Source organism: Lacerta agilis, chromosome 3, assembly GCF_009819535.1.
Source record: "Lacerta agilis isolate rLacAgi1 chromosome 3, rLacAgi1.pri, whole genome shotgun sequence".
Lineage (NCBI taxonomy): Eukaryota > Metazoa > Chordata > Lepidosauria > Squamata > Lacertidae > Lacerta > Lacerta agilis.
Genome location: NC_046314.1, coordinates 17,310,110 through 17,329,155, shown reverse-complemented (window position 1 = coordinate 17,329,155; position 19,046 = coordinate 17,310,110). Strand labels below are relative to the sequence as shown.

The 19,046-nt window shown below is 46.4% G+C and overlaps 2 protein-coding genes across 5 annotated transcripts in view; one reads left to right on the top strand and one right to left on the bottom strand.

Moving 5' to 3' along the window:
• Positions 1 to 226: 226 nt before the first annotated feature.
• On the bottom strand, positions 227 to 4,475 carry LOC117043359 (b(0,+)-type amino acid transporter 1-like). Its single transcript, XM_033142949.1, has 2 exons — positions 3,594 to 4,475; positions 227 to 360 (listed from the first exon to the last, which is right to left on the bottom strand). Exons 1-2 carry the CDS (start codon positions 4,335 to 4,337, stop codon positions 292 to 294), a joined length of 813 nt encoding a protein of 270 aa, XP_032998840.1. The 5' UTR covers positions 4,338 to 4,475; the 3' UTR covers positions 227 to 291.
• Positions 4,476 to 13,715: 9,240 nt separating this feature from the next.
• Positions 13,716 to 19,046, top strand: part of PUM2 (pumilio RNA binding family member 2) — a 62,066-nt gene continuing 56,735 nt past the window's right edge. For 2 of the 4 annotated variants that reach the window (XM_033142948.1, XM_033142946.1), the window contains exon 1: positions 13,826 to 13,944. The gene's annotated coding sequence lies outside the window, so the exon portion shown is untranslated. Of the gene's footprint in view, positions 13,735 to 13,825; positions 13,945 to 19,046 lie in introns of those variants that run through there. The other 2 variants (XM_033142945.1, XM_033142931.1) reach the window with 2 other exon arrangements.

The window sequence follows — 19,046 nt, the reverse complement described above, 5'->3', positions numbered from 1 at the left end:
GGGCATCTAATAGATGGAAAAGTACAGCACTTGACACACTCAGGGGAAAATACTATTCCCTGATCAGTTGGAACACGTGGAATGGTGTGCAGCGGTACAGAAAAGCCACTTCCATCCCGCCTGCAGCTGAACGTATATTTGCAGGAACTGCAGAATGAATAACATTGGGGTTGCTTTTGGTGAATATAATGTAGGTATGTCTTCAGAGCTCTGGAGCATCACTCACCCCCCACGTAATGGCCACAGCACCTGAAGACAGAAGTTCAGCAGGAGTCATGGCTACAAAATAGCTCACATTACCAGCAAATAGAAGCACGTTACTAGAGGAATAGCAATCATCATGGCCCTTGGAAGGTTCACCTGGAGAAAGAGTAAAGAAAAGCAAACAAGGCCTGATATGAACCTCTATATTTGAACTTTTTACTGAACACACACACACACACACACACACAGAGAGAGAGTTGTTTCTCCCCAAAAAGCCCCCAAACAAAGAGCTGTATCCAACAAGTTTTAATCTCAGAGTAAACCCATTGAAATTAGTGAACATCAGTAAGTTGTGTTCATTAATTTCAATGGGTCTGAGCATGGTACACACTTGATACAAGTCAGCAGATTGCAGGATCCAGGGAACCAAGAAGCATATACAAACTAGTGATGGTACTAGAAAGCTTCCAACAGTTCAGTACTTTCTACGCTGCTCATTTTCACTAGTTGGAGGTCATACTTCTATAATGCTATAGAGAGATAGGTGGACTGCATAATTACTGTAAGGCTGCAGTCCCAAGTATGCTTACCAGGGAGTAAGTCTTAATGCATTCAGTTGGACTTACTTTTGAGCAGACATGCCTAGACACACTTACGTTTATATAAATCTCAATGATGACAGGAGGACTTCTAGCAGTCAATTCTGGGAACTGTAGGTCTGTGAAGGGAATAGGAATCTCCCAGCTACTCTCAGCACCCTTATCAAGCCACAGTTTCCATGATTATCTGGGGAAAGCACAACTGTATAAAGTAGTATCATACTGGTTTAAAAGTACCATGCAGATGCACCCACTTGGCTTAAAATCTAACCTAGTTAAGAGCTCAGGATAATTCAAAAGCTTGCTCACTATTCTGGGACATTTTTTATTGTATTGCCCAATTTTGGATTCGTAGGACTAGTACCTGTTTTCCTGAACAGATCATAGTTATTTCCTCACTCCTCCACTCTCTCCTTTAGTGCAAATTCATCTGCATCGTCACTTACTTAGCTGATGGTATAATCTGCACATCTTTAGGAAATGAATAGTGAAAGCTGACACTGATTGACTAAAAACGCAGGCATTCTATAACCTTAGACTTTGCTTACTATTCAAGCTATAAGTGGTAAAAAGTATCAATGTTCAGTTTGCACACGTATCAGAGCTGTAAACCGCAATTTACTAGTTTGAACTTCAAATCCCAGCTGAGAGCTTGGGTTGTTGACCCCTGCTATTGTGCACCATTTGGAAAGCCGCAATTCGTAGATTCACGATTTGTGAACTCAGATTTTTTTGTGATGATAATTGTATGCCTTGCGACTGAGTGCTGCCATCTCATGCCATAAATGCAAAATTTAAGGAATCCCATAGTTTGCCAACCATTTGTCTCATTTAAGGAGGCTCCCGTCACATCCCTCTAAACAGCAAAAACCAGATAACAAGGGAGCAAAGTTATCAGCCCAGGGCTGAAAGTAAACAATTTGCAATGTTTGAAAATGATGGCATGTAAAAAACGAAGAGCTGTAGTCAGCTCTGTGTGAACGGAGTTCCACTCGTGCAACTTCACTGTCCTCATCTCTGCATGACTCCAATATTTGCTTGTCTCCCCCAACCTTCTGGAGCTGATTTTTGTGGGTACATGGAGCTGTACGGAAAAAGAGGGGAGTGGAAAGTTGCCAGGCAAAAGCGGAAATCTTATGCGCGAGTCGAATAATACAACCCCAAAATAACCACTCATGAGAATGTGCCCAGCACAGAGATATGCAAGTGATGCATTACAAATTAAAGCCATCAAGGTGACATAATTGAATCGAATGCTGCCACACTTGTCTGAAAAGCAAGTACAGTAATCTATGACTCAGAGAATCCATCCAGGTAAGTGAGAATTCCAACTGAATTGAGTGGATAAAAGAGTTTTAGCTAGAGTGACTTCACGCTTTTATTTCTACAGGCACATTGGGTGTCAGTGAAATTTCAAATACAGTATGCCAGAGTACAACATTATGCAAGATTACTGGTGAGCATTTTGCCATGTGTATGTGTAGAAACTCACTGCCTATGATGCTTTTCTAGCCTAGGTATGCATGGCTCTTATATATTCACAATCTCACAACGATCGGTATATATACTAGAACTGTGCACCTTCCGTGGTCCAGATCCCAGTTTGGCACTATGGAAGCAGCTTGATTCAGTCGGATGGTTGTCCATTTTGCTTCTGGTCTGCATCTGAATCCTGATTTGGAAAAATGAAGCACCATTCCTCCCCCTTGTCTTCAATATTACAGATATTATTATTATTATTAAATCTCTCTCTCTCTCTCTCTCTCTCTCTCTCTCTCTCTCTCTCTCTCTCTCTCATTGTTGGAAGTGTTGGGATGCAGCTCAGATTGTATTGGTTTGCATGGGGAAAGAGGAGACAGAGAGAGGGACATCCAAACTTCCTAAAGTGTCTCAGTCCTTTGTCTATGCTGACCCTCCTTAACTATAAAGCAATCACACCGAATCTCTTGATATAAAAAATAAGAAGGCTAAGTTTATTATAGGAAATACATGCTTAGATAGTAAAGGGTTTCTAGTTCAAGTTAAGTTGGGAGATGCAAGGGGACATGCCCGCTCCTTGATCTTGCTTCATAAGGGCTAGTTACTTGCTGTTTTGTTTTTTTAAAAAATGAAGCCAGGCCCACAAATAGGCCAACCAGCTACCGACTGGCATGTCCAGAATGCAAGCAAAACTCAGATACGTGGGCTATATGGCAACTCTATGTGTGAAATCTGCCAATCTAAGTACAAATACACACATTTGTTGTTGTTGTTGTTTACTCGTGTCCGACTCTTCGTGACACATATACACAATATAAAATACAAATAATATAAAATACATATAATTCAGTGTTCTATATCTATCTATCATCTATCATCGTTATCTATCATCTATCTATCTATTATCTATTATCTATTAAAGGTAAAGGGTAAAGGGACCCCTGACCGTTAGGTCCAGTCGCAGAAGACTCTGGGGTTGCAGCACTCATCTTGCTTTATTGGCCAAGGGAGCTGGCGTACAGCTTCTGGGTCATGTGGCCAGCATGACTAAGCCGCTTCTGGCGAACCAGAGCAGCGCACGGAAATGCCGTTTACCTTCCCGCCAGAGCAGTACCTATTTATCTACTTGCACTTTGACATGCTTTCGAACTGCTAGGTTGGCAGGAGCTGGGACTGAGCAACGGGAGCTCACCCCATCACGGGGATTCGAACCGCCGACCTTCTGATTGACAAGCCATAGGCTCTGTGGTTTAACCCACAGCGCCACCCGCATCCCATATTACGTTTACCTATTATCTATTCTCCACTCACCTCCGGCTTCTTAATCTCCTCAGTCACATAGTTCAAGTTGTTCCAGCCATCGAAAGACCAAAGCCCTTGATAGAACGCAATCCCGATAACCCCGGCTTCCAACCTTGTGTTTTGAAAGGCATTCTGGAAACGGTGTGTTTCCCCCTGAACGAGCAGCACCACGCCTCCCGCCACGATGACCAGCAACGCCAGCAGCTTGGCCACCGTGAAGACGTTCATGACAGAGGTGGCCAGCCTGACGCTGAGGCAGTTGATGAGAGTTAAAAGCAGGATGCAGGCCACAGCTGTGCATTTGACCGCTACCTGGGGCGAAGGGCACCCAGGATGAAAGGCGGCCACAGTGTATTCAGCAAAGCTCAAGGAGATGGCCGCCACGCCGGCGGGTCTCACGACAATGACAGAGGTAAAGGCAAAGAGAAAAGCGGGGAGGGAGCCAAAGGTCCGCAGGATGTAGATATATTCACCTCCTGACTCTTTAATCAAAGTTCCCAGCTCAGCATAGGACAGGGCCCCAAAAGTGGACAGTAAGCCACATGATGCCCAAATGATGAGGCTGCCGGCCAGGCTGCCTATGTTACGCAGCACCCACTCCGGGGACATGAAAATCCCCGAGCCGATCATAGTGCCAGCAATTAATGACACTGCGCTGGCCAGCCCAATCTCTCGCTTCAGTTTCAACATCTCCGTTGCTGTGCTCGGCTGAGCGTTGGCTGAGCCTGGTCGGCTTGGTCTTCCCTTTCCCATGATGGAACTAGTAGAACTTGCTTCTTGAGAACCAGCACGTGACAGCAGTGAAATAATAAAAAAGAGAGCTTTCCCTTCTAAGTTAATGATTATATGCAGCCAGCAAAAAAAAAGTGTCTTGCCATGTGCGACTCTGGCAATTGAGTTCCTTGAAGCATTTTCTCGTATTGGCTTGTTTTAGGAATTGCTGAGAATTACAAGGAGGCAGGAGACAAGGGTGCTTGTTTAGTTTTGACACAGGCCCTGCTGACATCTTCATCTTGAGCCTTTCCGTGCAAGCAAGAAAAAGCAAGAGGGTTTCTCTCTTTTGGGTCTCTCAGGCTGGTGAGTTTTGTGCTTCCTGCTTCTGGTGAGATTGGCGACAGATAAGCTGCCACCCTTCCTGTACTTTATTCTTTGTGACTGATTAATAAAAGCCGTTTGAGGATAGTTCACAGCCAGCTCTGTCGTTGGTTGTGTTCACTACAACACCATACATCAAAGCACATTGCTTCCCACAAAGAATTCTGGGAAGGGGAGTTTATCCCTCGCAGTGCTAGAGTTCCCAGCACCCTTAACAAATGGCAGTTCCCAGGTTGCTTTGGGGAAAACTTTGTGCTTTCAAAATGCTTTAAATGCGCTGCGTGGATGTGACCGTAGATCAGTGTTTTTCAACCTTTTTTGGGCAAAGGCACACTTGTTTCATGAAAAAAATCACGAGGCACACCACCATTAGAAAATGTTAAAAAATTTAACTCTGTGCCTATATTGACTATATATAAAGTAATTCTCTTGAATAGGAATCAAATAAACAAATTTTCCCCACGGCACACCAGGCAACATCTTGCGGCACACTAGTGTGCCGCGGAACAGTGGTTGAAAAACACTGCCGTAGATATAAATTATTGTTATTTTGTTAGTATTAATTACCTTTGTTTGTCACTTACTACAAAAATGTCTCAAAGCAACTTTTGATTAGAAAAACATACATTAAAAAAAATCTAAAATATCGGTACTTCGTAAAATAAATAACATTAAAATAAAAGAACATTTTCGACTATGTTTTCAAACACCGTTTTACACCTGATCATGTGAATGAAAGACGCTTATCAACTGGACAAATAAGAAGCAACCAAAAAACGAACACAACGCAGTCAAGAAATTTGTTTATTTATGTACAACGGAGTTGTGCAACCTCATACCCTGTTGTTGTTGTTGTTGTTGTTACTACTACCCTGCTTTTCTTAGGGGGAATGACATAATTCGCTAACGTATAAATCCACCGCTAAAAAACGCATCTAGCACTAAAGCAAAATATCGTCTCACCAAGTGCCAGCAGCAGATGGCAAATGACTGTCCACTTTACGCAATGGAAGGACAGAGAGAGGGGGGCGGGGGCGGAGACATTTATTCCACAGGTTTTTTAAGCAACGATCGATAACGATCCTGCGATTGACCGCGATTGACCATGATTTCATGGGGATCTATCTGTCGATCGCGGTCAACCGGTTGGACATCTCTGTCCTATCCTATTTTCATGTTTCTGGAGAGTGGGAAGAATGTGAGCTTATCATTTTGCATGGGGATTATTTGAATGTCATGGTGGCTCTGAATGAAGTCAGTGACTTGCATGTGATCTTTATCTGTTTATGACCTTTTGCACCTTTTAATGAAGGCATGGCCAAAACCTAAAGGGTTGGGTGTCCCACATTTTAAAAACAGCTATTTCTGTTTTGGTTGTTGTTTTTAAAAAAGCATCAGTACATCCCATAGAGATTCTGTGGTTGCAGCTAAACTCCATTTGTACCAACCACCTGTTGCCATCTACTGGTCTTTAACCAGTAAAGCAACCAGATTTTACAAAATGTGACTACTACCCTGTTTCTCCTAAAATAAGACATAGCCATAAAATAAGCCATAGCAGGATTTCTATGCATTTGCGAAATAAAAGCCGTTCCCCAAAAATAAGCCAAAACCCGAAAATAAGCCATAGTGACGTGGTACCTCCCATTAAAACAGCTTGGGGAGGCGTGGCTATGCAGCGTACCGATGCGACACAGTTAAAATAAGACATCCCCTGAAAATAAGCCATACTGTGTTTTTTTGAGCAAAAAAATATATAAGACGGTGTCTTATTTTAGGAGAAACACGGTATGTGTGTGTCATAAAGGTAAAGGTACCCCTGACCATTAGGTCCAGTCACAGACGACTCTGGGGTTGTGCGCTCATCTTGCTCCAAAGGCCAAAGGAGCCGGTGTTTGTCCGCAGACAGCTTCCGGGTCATGTGGCGAACCAGAGCAGAGCACGGAAACACCATTTTACCTTCCCATCGGAGCGGTACCTATTTATCTACTTGCACTTGACATGCTTTCGAACTGCTAGGTGGGCAGGAGCCGGGACCAAATAATGGGCGATCACCCCATCACGGGGATTCAAACTGCCGACCTTCCGATTGGCAAGCCCTAGGCTCTGTGGTTTAGACCACAGTGCCACCCGTGTCCCTATGTGTGTGTCATATATAGCTTCAAATTAAAGGCGCACAGGCATGTCCCTTTGATTAAAACAGAACTCATGGCCTTTCATACGTTACTGGACTCCCAACGCCCATCAGCCCTAGCCAGAGGTCAGGGAATAATGGTCACCAACCGGATGGCTTCTACAATAAATAGTGATGGCCACCAGCTTGGAAGGCATCCAAGGAGGATTAGACAAATTCCTGGAGGATAAGGCTATCAATGACTCCTAGCCATGTTGCTTATGCAGGGGCGTTGCAAGGGGGGGTGGGGGCGGGTCACCCCGGGTTCCATAACGGAGGGGGTGACAAATTATCAAGGAACAATTTTTTTTTTAAATTTTTTAAATGGCTGCTCTGAAGGTCTTATCTTACTATACTAGGGATTATATAGCTATATATGAAATTTCATACATATCGGTTAATATCTTGACCCTCCTCCACCAAAATAGCTGTTCACTTGGCTGTTTTCCTATGTCATGAAGGCTGAAATTTCAGTTCAGAGGACACTTACTGTTCCCAACCCTAACCCTGTGGAAAGCCATCTAATTAGACACTAAGTTGATTTTGAGATGTTTTTAGGAGGTAATTTAATTATTGTTTGATTTTATACCAATGTTATGTATCTGATGTTAGCCACCCTGAGCCCGACTTTGGCCGGGGAGGGTGGGATAATAATAAAAGTTTTTAATTATTATTACTTGTTATTATTCCTTTGTAAGAAAATATGAAATAATGTAAAACCATTTTGGGGAGGGGGAATCAATGGGGGGGGGTTGACAAGAAATTTTCCTCATTAGGTACCAACTGACCTTCCCATGCCTGGGGGGGGGGGGGTTTGACAAAAATTGTTTGCCCCCGGGTACCAATTTACCTTGCTACGCCCCTGTGCCTTCTCCGCTATCAGTGTCAAGGGGCTCTCAGGAATGCAGATACATCCATAGGTCAGGGAACGGACTCAAGGCTCGAAGTGCAATCAGCTTTTACTCACAAAAGTCAAAGCACAACAAAGTTCATCTAGGCTAATCTGCCCTAGATGTTTTTGGGAGTAGCACCTGGCCCCTCCACCCGTCTCAAGCCCCTCTCCTTCTGGACTCCTCCCAAGCAGCCGTAGACTCTGAGGAGAGAGAAGAATCCCCTTCTGGGCCTGTTGCTCAGCAGTATTTTCTTGCCAAAAAAATATTTTTCCAAAAGAGCCACTGCGGTGTAGTGCTTAGAGCACTGGATTAAGACCTGGGAGTTGTTGTTGTTGTTGTTGTTCAGTCGTTCAGTTGTGTCCGACTCTTCGTGACCCCATGGACCAGAGCACGTCAGGCACGCCTATCCTTCACTGCCTCTCGCAGTTTGGCCAAACTCATGTTAGTAGCTTCGAGAACACTGTCCAACCATCTCATCCTCTGTCGTCCCCTTCTCCTTGTGCCCTCCATCTTTCCCAACATCAGGGTCTTTTCCAGGGAGTCTTCTCTTCTCATGAGGTGGCCAAAGTACTGGAGCCTCAACTTCAGGATCTGTCCTTCTAGTGAGCACTCAGGGCCGATTTCCTTGAGAATGGATAGGTTTGATCTTCTTGCAGTCCATGAGACTCTCAAGAGTCTCCTCCAGCACCATAATTCAAAAGCATCAATTCTTTGGCAATCAGTCTTCTTGATGGTCCAGCTCTCACTTCCGTGCATTACTACTGGGAAAACCATAGCTTTAAGTATACGGACCTTTGTCGGCAAGACCTGGGAGACCAGAGTTCAAATCCCCAGTCAGCCCTGAAGTTTACTGGGCCAGTTACAGTCTTTCACAGGATTGTTGTAAGGATGAATTTGGTGGAAAACCATGTGCACCTCTTTGAGCTCCTTGGAGGTAAGGTGGGATATAAAGGTAATAGTAAATAGTGTACAATGCATGATTTTTATATTTGGAACAGCCTGCAAGGTAGGTTAGGCTGAAAAAGGGATTCCCCCTTCACCCATTAAGTTTCATACCTGAGTGAGGATATAGGTCTGCTTTTATTTATGAGGTTTCATTGCCCCAATGTTGGCTTCTCTATTGTCTCCAATGCTTTCCCCTTACATGTAAGGCTTTCTACCTTTCTGACTTTCTTTGTTCATTCCACCTTGCCCACAGTTCGTCTGCTGTCAGCCCCTTGTGCTCCTGCAGCTCTACGCCTTTCCTTCTATTCTCATATGACATAAGGTTTGGTTTCGCATTTTTTAATTTTGTCCTCTTGCGTTTCTTCTGTAGAGTCCTGGAATAAGGAATGCACGTTTGCTCTCGCTGTGACCCAGATAAAGACAGCTGCTGAGAGATAACGGCAGCCACGTTAGGAACTCCTCCACCATTTAATCAACAACACCACATATGACAATTTGTCCTGTGAAATGCTGACTTGCTATTTCATAGATAATGATATGACTTATTTCCCTACATACTTAAAAATGCAAGGCTGTCGCCACGCAAGCTCCCATTGGAAGTTCTGAAGCGCTGCATCGCAACTCTCCCCAGTCAGGGCTGGAGAGACGGGAGGAAAAGAGAAGGCAGGTTGCACAATGACATGGGAGTTAGGAGGGTGGGGTACTAAGAGGGGGGAAAGACATGTTTTAAAATATCTGCAGGGAGGGAGGTAAATGACAGTTTTAAACAATGGCAGAGGTTTGAGCAAGGCACTATGGAACATAAGAGTGCTCAGCATCCTTTATCTCTCTCACACGATGTGGCTGAGAAATGGAAGATGGAGAACTTTGAGTAAAGTAAGAAAAGAGGACATTGAAAGAGGGGGGGGAAGTGTCTGCTTTAAACAAAGCAGACGTTTGAGTAAAGCAATGCTGGAGGGACACCGAGGAACAGTTTGTCTAGCTCAGTATTCATTGGTAGCAGCTCTCTTGGGTTTCAGACATAGAATCTTTTGCCACCCCTACCTGGTGATTCCAGGGGTTGAATAAGTGCTCTTTTTTTTCCTAGCAGAAATGACTGTGGCGTTCACCCAAACTTCGGATTGGCATAGAAGGTGTTAAAAGGGAATAACCAGTAAGAACCTTGAGGGGGCGGAGTTATGTGGGCTATATAAACCCCTCCCGGGGAAGGAAAGGGGTTCTTTGGTCTGGGGTTCTTTAGTTCTTTGGTTCGTAGTTCGTTGGTTCTTTAGTCTTGAGTCTTTGGGGCTTGTTGTGGATATTGAGAGGTTGGAAGAAGGGTGGCAAGGGAAGGAGTAGGAACAGGGGATGGGAGAAATCATTGGGCACTGTTGTTAACAAGAACACAACCAAGAAAGTACTGTTTATTCAGAAACCAAATGTTATGTACTAAACTTCAAATAAAACAGTTTTGTTCCAATATTCTCCTTGCCTGAACTGAGTGAAGTAAATACCAGACAGACTGGTTGGTGGCAGCGGTTAATTAATAAAGTGGTGAGTGCAGGTATCAACGGACCGTTAAACGTCTGGGGGACCTGTGCAGGTTGAGCGGACCGCCACAATGACATTCTGGGAATATACAGCAAAGGCACATGGATTACACCCTGTGATGTACAAAATAAAAGCAAGCTCAGTTGGTTACAGCGTGATGCTGATAATGCCAACGTTTCAGGTTTGATCCCCGGCATTGGACAGCTGCATAGTCCTATATTGAGGGGGTTGGGCTAGATGATCCTCAGGGTCTCTTCCAACTCTTTGATACTATGAATTAAGGTAGTTCCTGTGCCTAAGAACGCACCTCAGCGGAAAGCCTCTGTGGAGTTGCTACAGCAATCATTGCAGCAAATTTTTGCCTAACTTAACAACAATCCCTCTTGCTTGCTTGAAGCAGCACTGAGCAGCTTCTCTAGAAAATGCACCTGAGCTCTCTCTAAGAATTTATTGCAGACCCCAGAAGCTGTTGCGCTATCCATCTGATAAAGAGCTGGCTGTAATATGCAATGATTTTTTTTTTTTTTATGGGATCGGAACAGCATTGGCTCATTCAATGTAGAGAGGATAGGCCAGCCAGACCGATATGATTTGTATTACAAAGTTTGCTACTTGCTGCAGACAACCGGATGAGAAAGAATCCATTTGCTACGATGTTTGTCAGCAAAATAAAATAAAAAATTCCTTCCAGTAGCACCTTAGAGACCTACTAAGTTTGTTCTTGGTATGAGCTTTCGTGTGCATGCACACTTCTTCAGATACACTGAAACGTATCTGAAGAATTGACAGCAGTTTACGATTTGCACCAACCACAAACCCCCCGACTTCATTTGTTAATGAAAAGGAAGCGGCTGTACATAACAGATCTCATCAAGGAAACAGAGGTGGGTTGTGACCTTGACTGTGACCTATGTATCACAGCTGTATGGAAACAGCGGTGTCTGTTGCCTATGGAAAGTGTGTGTGTGTGCTTCAGGCCACACACCCCTGCCCTGCTAAAGTCATTCTGTCTACATCAGCTCCATCCATGGAAACGTCTCCAAAGAACCATGAGAGTTAAATGTTCAGAGGAAGCATATATTTGAACACCAGTTGCTGAAAAAGTAGTTTGGAAGAGGAAGTCTTAATAATGCAGTCGCCCTGGGTGCATAGCTGTCAAGTCTCCCTTTTTTGCGGGAAACTCCCTTATTCCAAACCGTTTCCCGCTGCTATTCCTGATTTTTTATAGCCCTTAAATTTCCCTTATTTCAAAGGGAATATTCCTCTCCCCAGGCACGTCTCTACCCTGTGGCGCCAGTGGCATGGGGAACCAGGGCCGGGCGGCAAGCTGAGTGTCCGGGAAGGAGAGTTGGAGTCCGGGGAGAGCAGAGCTTCTCCCCCTCTGCAATCCTAGAGCGCCGCTGAGGGAGGAGGAGGAGCTGGAGGAGGAGGAGAGTCCACCACCCACCCACCTCCCCGCCCGCGCAGCTGGAGGACCATGCTAGGGAAAGAGGCCACGCTTCCCAAACTTCCCCCCTTGGCCTGCCCAGGCCCATCTCTTTCTATTCCCGTACATTGTCGCCCACGGAGCGCAACTATGCTCAAATTGACAAAGAGGCATGTGCCATTCCCTCTGATGCAGATCTGATATACAGTGGTGCCCCGCTAGACGAATGCCTCGCTAGACGAAAAACTCGGTAGACGAATGGCATTCGTCTAGCGGAAGCTGCCCCGCAAGACGAAAAAGTCAATGGGGCTGCTTCGCAAGACGAAATTTTTTTTTTTGTTTAGCGCAAAAACCTCTGCGCTCCATTGCCGCTTCGCTAGACGAATAATTCGCTCTACGAAAAAACTCGTAGAACGAATTATTTTCGTCTAGCGGGGCACCACTGTATATATATTGGGGTGGGGTGGGGGTTTGCATATGTGCCCATTAAGCTGTGTGTGGGAATTATCCCTCCGTGTGGGGTGCTGTCAGGAGGGGGTCGTGCAAATGTTGCGCGTTATGCAGAATGGAAATATTTAGGTGTGATGTTCTATCCACGGATGCAGCTTGCAGAGGGGAAATTCGAGAGGGCGAGGGAGCATGGGTCCGCTGTGGGGAGCGGAGCGCATTTCTTGCTCACGGGTGCCTGCCTGCAGAAGGGATTTGTGCTTTGGAGCTGTTGTGGAAAATGCCTATGTGATTGTGTTGACAGGTGTGCAAAGGAGGGGTGCAGAAGCTAAAGGTATCTGTCTATATGGTCTTTCCAAAGGCCAGGTTGTGCAGTCAGCTGGGGCCTGTAAAAAGCCAGGCCGGGAGCCACCTTAAGTTGAGGCTGCATAGGCCTTGTGGTGCATGTGATTAAGATTCTATTCAGTTGAACCTCTGGTTACAAAGTTGATTTTTTTTTAGCAATGCCCCCCTAGTGAGCCTTCTTTTGTTCACTTCTTTTTATTTCGAGGCAGCGCACACCTATGTTTGTGGAACTGCGAACCTTTCCAGTCATGTGTTACTCCAGTCAAATCCCACATTTGAATGTGGGGAAATATGATGGTGTGTAGCCTGGTGTTAATTAATATGTAGCCTGGGGGGATTACCACGGTGTGGATTGTCCCTGAGAGCCGTAGACTGTCCCCGGGACAGGTGAGGGTGCTGATCCCTTATTTTCAAATCCGAAACTTGACAGCTATGCCTGGGTGGTTGTTGTTGTTGTTGTTTACATTTGGTTTTTTTAAACAGGTTTTCCTTGCTTTATGTGCTTTCACATTTGTGCATGGGTCCCGGGAACCGAACCCTCATGCAAGTTGTGGGCTTGCTGCACAATGGGAACAAGGGACGGAGGAGACCAGCTGCGCCTCCTATTCGCCATGGGACCGCTGTAAGGGCAATCGCCTCACCTTGCCCCATGAGAGGTTTCGGTGCTGGTTTTGAGCATGACGGTTTCAAAGAACCGCAACTGAGAACGTGCATTGTATTTGCTGGAGTCCCCGCCTCCCCGCCCCCCCCCCAAATCGTTCCCACGCATTTGAACGGTCGTCCTCGGACTCTCCTTCCATGGAGGGTTTTAAGCAGAGGTTGGATGGCCACCTGTCATGCGTGCTTTTAGCAGAGATTCCTGTATTTCAGGGGGCTAGACTAGATGACCCTGGGGGGGGATTCCTTCCTAACTCTAGGATTTGCAACGGGTCCTAGGAACGCGGACGAGAATGCCCTCTGGACATGCCCACAGGGAACCGGAAGTATTGAGCATCGGCTCGTTTTCACGACCTCTTTGGTTTTACAATGCCTTTGTGCTTGGGAGGCAGTTCCTCCCCCCCTTCTCCCCCCCACCCCCTCGCACCTTGTGCGCAGGCGCAAAGCGCGCGCCGCGCACGTTGGGCAGCGACGCACGCGGCTCCCGATACGCTCCCTTCCTCCTCTGCTCCCTCCCGGCGTCGCGGACGGGCCGGCGGCGCGCATGCGCCGTAGCGCGTTGCCGTTGCCGCCGCCGCGCCGCCGCTGCTGCTGTGTATGCCCGTCCCTCTCTTTCTCTCAGTCGCTCGCCATGTTGTTGTGAGTCTCCCTCACGGCGGCGAGGGTGGAGGAGGGGGGAGGGACCACGACGGCGGCGGCGGCGGGGGGAGGAGGAGGAGGAGGGGGAGGCGGCGGGAAGGCGACGGGGTGGCTGGGTAATTATAGGTGAAGGTGTACCCGGAGGAAGGAGGAGGAAGAGGAGGGAGCCCGCCCCCCCCCTCCGTGTGTCCGTTACAGGCACACTAGCCCGTGAGTATTCGGCTGCGCGAGGCGATGTGATGAGGTGCGGGGGGGGGGAGGATGGAACGGCCCATGGAACGGCGAGGGAGGGGGAGCGCGATTGAGGGAGGAGCAGGAGGGCGATTCCATTATTATCCTCGCCCGCCGCACGGTCGCTCACCCACGTCCTATTGTTTCAGACCCGGGGATTGGAATATTTTTTGGGGTGGGGGTGGGGGAGAGCAGCACACACACATACAGAGACAGACAAGGAGAAGCGGCCGTTGCTGCTGCTGCAGCTGCTGCTCCTCCGGGCCTGAGCGCACGTCTTCGGTGCCCTCTGTCTCCACCCCCCCCCCCACCTCTTTCTCCGGCCCTCCCTTTGTGTTGGCGAGCTAACTAGGCCCGTCGGGCAGGCCCTCGCTGCTGGAGGCGGCGGAGAAGCCATAGGGGAAAGCGGGGTGGGGAGAGAGGAGGAGGAGGAGGAGGAGGAGGAGAAGAAGAAAGGAGGGCGCCTGTGTGGGTGTGGTGCTTGCTTGCTTGCTTGAAAGCAAAGAGAGGAAGGAGTCAATATGGTGCTGGGAACGACGTCTGCACGGCGGGAGGGCTGCTGTGTCCTGATCCGGGTAGCTCCGTCTCCTCCTTGTTCCGTTTCGCCCTATCCGTTTTAAAACGTCTCGTTTTGTTTCGTCTCTGCCAAGCGAGGAGCGCGGGGGGGCAGGCGAGGGAAGAGCCGAGAAATATAATTTTGGAAGTGGGTGGGGCAGTGTGTTGTGGAAGAGGGGGGATTTTAAGAGGGATTCCCCCCCCCCTGTTTTTGGTATTGGGGGATGGGGGAGAAGGATTTCAGTTTTTCCTTTTTAACAGAGAGGGTTAGGGGAATGAATAGGGTTTGTGTAGGTTCTCTCCCCCCCCCCCCAATCGTGTTTGAAGGCCTGCTATTGTGGGGCTGCAAAGAGGCCAGAGGGTTTTTTGGAGGTGCCAGCCGAAGGACTGTTAACCACAGCAAAGAACGCGAAGCAAAAAGGTTAAATCTTTGCCTGCAGAAACTGGTCTGACATGCTCAGGCTAATTTGGTGAGCCTTCTAGCGAAGAGTCGTGGGGTGTTTTACGGAAAGTGGGTATCACGGATGGGTGCTTGTTGTGGTGTTGGTCCCTTCTAGCCAGGGGACTGTATTTGATGGATTGGTAACCCGAGAAAGGAGAGATGTAACAAAAGGGTGCACAGAAGGGAAATGGCAACTAAAGAAGTGGAGATGGTAAACAGGAACATTCTTCGGTTACACTGGCTCAAGGGGAGGGTGTGAAAAGGAAATACAGTATGTAACTTACTGCACAGTATGCCTTAAAACATTCATTGACATAGTAATCTTGGTTCTGTGGGTTGTTTGTTTGATTCCTATTGTCAGTTCCCCCTGTTAGAAGAAAGAGTCTGGATACCCCTTGTATAGTGTACACATGATTCCAGATGAGGAAATAGGTTACAAATTGATGGGATTCCCTTGATTGGAAGACACTTGAGAAAGTGTTTGGGTCTGCTGGAAGCATCCATGCGGCTTATAAAGTGTGAGTCCTTGGGATTTGTTGAAAGGCCAGCCAAAGAGATGCCACAGGGAATCTGGAACATAGTGACTTGGAAATTAGTCTAGTTAGGAAGAATTTGTGAGGTGAACTTGTTTTGGTGTCTGTGGAAGAAAAACTTAGCACGTCTCTGTGGGAGGAGCGGCAAGAAGTGTGGTGAAGGCCGCAAGAGAAGTCAGCAAAACAGGAACTAGTATGGGGGAACTGAACAAGTTTGGTTATTGGAGGTATGGTAAGATGCTGAGTAGAAAAAAGGGAAAGAGTCAGATATGCAAGACACGTGGTGGTCATACAGGCAGATTTTCTCTTGTTCAGTAGAAGGTTTGAATAATGTGCCTTAGGAAAAAATGTAAATATAGTATCTGTGTGAGGAAGCAGTTTGCATGAAATGAGTAACTGACATTTGATTATACATTCTGGTAAATGTGGTTTCACATACAGCATTTCCCCCCTTTTAGTCTTTAAGGAAACAGTTTTTTAGGTAGGGTATGTGAGTTTAAGTGTTGACTTCCTCTGCAGCAAATTATATTGGAGAATGCAACTTTTCAGACCTTATACATTTCTGTTGTATATTGAGGAGGGCTAACTGACAGCTTGTTCATTTTTATTAAGCGTGATAAACAAGCATATGTTCTAATGTATTTAACACTAATGAGTTTTGAGAATACTTTCCCCCCCCAATTCCAGTTCAGTGATATAGGAAGGTAAAATTCCAGAGTTTAAAAGAAATATTTTAAAATAAATAAATAGCTTGATTCTCTGGCAGGTGGTGAATCTTTTTGGCTTCGTGGGACAGATCCTTATCAGAATCAACCCTGTAGGCCAAATTTGACAGGTGGGTGGGGCCACCCACCCACCTCTCAATCAAATGTCATGATGAGGTCATGTTCAAGGTGCTTTGAAGTACAGACTTCAAAACAACTTGCAAGGTGCTGCTGAATCAGGAAGGGGTTTATGACCTATATGCAAAAAAAAAAAAAAAAATTACTGGAGGCTGTTAGGAGACTTTCTCAGAAGGCCTCTGACATTTCAGCTCCTGGAATGAAGGAACCTCTCTGCCTTCTGCCCACTACTTTGCCACAGGAAACAATGGAAGAGACTGAAAGGAGCTCACCTGGGCGCTTTTCTAATTTCTTTCCCAAATACATATGCATACTTTTTTAGTCCTTCCTGCTGCTGCTGGTGCACACTGAGAGGCAAGAGTGAGAGAGTGCCAATTGACTGGCTGCCCCAAGGAATGCACAGTATGCAGAAGGCAAAAGCAACTATTCAGAAATGAGCAGCAAGAAAGGGAACAGTTGATACTACACACTTGAGGAGCAGCCTGTCTGTCCAGGGGCAAAGCAAACAGCACCAAGAGCCCAAAATTTTACTGTTGCTGCAGCAACTTTGAAATGGGCAGGCCATGCCTTCAATGGACTGTTTTCTCCCCTCTCAGCAGAGGAGGAATTTCCTGCAAAAATGGAGAGTGGAGGAGCCTTTGTTTTAGCAGGCAAGGTGTTTGCAGTGAAATCCTCTGCTAAAATGGAGGTTTGTTTTAGCAAACGCCTTTTTGATTTAGAAATTAGCCCTGCCCATTATGTGATGTCATAAATAATGTAAATTGGTATGTTTGGTTTGGGCAAAATGCCCTCACGGTGCAGCTACTGTTGCATCTTATATGGGGTCAGCTCCATACATGAAAGAGGAAAAAACTGCTCTGGAAAATGCACCATGGAATAACATACAATGGAGCAATATTTTGTCTTCGGCAATATTGCCAGTATCCACTAATCATGGGTTGTTGTAGTACTGACCCCCATACCACTCTTATGATTGAGGGAGTCAGTGTACTGATGAAACAAAATAGAAAATTCTTTCCAGTAGCACCTTAGAGACCAACTGAGTTTGTTCTTGGTATGAGCTTTCGTGTGCAGACCAACACGGCTACCCACCTGTAAGTGCACTGATGGTGATACATGCCTCAGGACAGTCTCCTACCAATCCATACACACTGATGTCATCGTTCCTCCTCAGGCAGGTGTTTGGGTCTCATTATGTTGCATACTGCTCAAAATAATTGCATTTAATCACACACAAGGGGAATGAAGGACAGGCTGCTGAGTATAGTACCTTCATTGTCCCATTGGCAGGAGATCTGCAGAGAGGGCTCGTGTCCCTCCTCACTACCAGGATTCAAGACACACTGTAGGAGAAAATAAATATTTGCCAAAAGGAGAACAGGAGAAACCAAGACAGGAGCCATGGTATGCTACAACCACACACTGATACCAGACACCTGCAGCAATTCACTGCATTGGGCAGTGGTGGGAAATCTGCAACTTCCATCGGACCCAGTCAGTGCGATCAGTGGTCAGGGATTATTTGGAGTTGCAGTCCAACATCATCTTGAAGGCCACAGGTTTTTCACTCCTGCCACATGGGGTTGGGAAACAGGAGATTGGAGCAGTAGCTCCAGGTGGGGATAGGGGAGAAAATGGCTCCCTCACTGTTTACATGCTTTGTCTAGCAACAGTCATGTTACAGACACAAGAGGAAGCTCCTTCAACTTGAGACAATTCTTCAAAAATTACAGAACAGTGCTTGCCCGGTCAGCCAGCAGGCAGGAAACAGATACAGTGGTACCTTGGGTTAAGTATTTAATTCGATCCGGAGGTCCGTTCTTAACTTGAAGCATACTTAACCTGAAGCACCACTTTAGCTAATGGGGCCTCCTGCTGCCGCCGCGCCGCCAGAGCACAATTTCTGTTCTTAAGCGGAGTTCTTAACCTGAAACGTACTTAACCCAAGGTACCACTGTATTGGGCTGCCAATGTCAAGACCCAGTTATGAACACCAGGTTCCTGTAGGTTGCAAGAGGAGCCCTGGTAAAGCAGCTGAAATTTCACATGCAGGAGATACTGTGTTCAAATCCAGGTATCGCACTAGAAAAGGAAAGGGACTTTGACATTCAGGAACATCTGAACCAATATGCATGAGCACTGAATAGTCCCGTACACCTTTTGATTGGTGCTTTCCCCCTCTATACTGGGTGCTTCTATACACCCTTGTATCAGCACTCACCCCACAGTGTGCCCTGAGTGGCATGTCCTCTTGCAGTGCTGGGAACCTGATTGATCAGAGTAGAGGGTCTCTGGCTCTGGCCACTGGTAGTAACAAGTTACCGGTATGTGTCCTACTCTAAATCCAGCTGAAGCTGAAGCTAGATTAGATCTGGGGATTGAAAAGGTGTCCCTATCTACCAATCCCGAACAACAAAAGAACAATGCACATGGGAAAGTCATAGCACTACCGTGTTTCTCCTAAAATAAGACACCGTCTTTTTGCTCAAAAAAACACAGTATGGCTTATTTTCAGGGGATGTCTTATTTTAACTGTGTCGCATCGGTACGCTGCATAGCCACGCCTCCCCAGGCTGTTTTAATGGGAGGTACCACGTCACTATGGCTTATATTCGGGGTATGGCTTATTTTTGGGGAACGGCTTATATTTCACAAATGCATAGAAATCCTGCTATGGCTTATTTTATGGCTATGTCTTATTTTAGGAGA

Bases quoted from the DNA above. Each gene is read 5' to 3' on its own strand.
- LOC117043359 (XM_033142949.1), bottom strand. From the start codon at position 4,337: ATGGGAAAGGGAAGACCAAGCCGACCAGGCTCAGCCAACGCTCAGCCG. The intron at 361-3,593 runs GTGAGTGGAGAA...CTCTTTCTCCAG, and splicing joins AGGAGATTAAGAAGCCGGAG to GTGAACCTTCCAAGGGCCAT.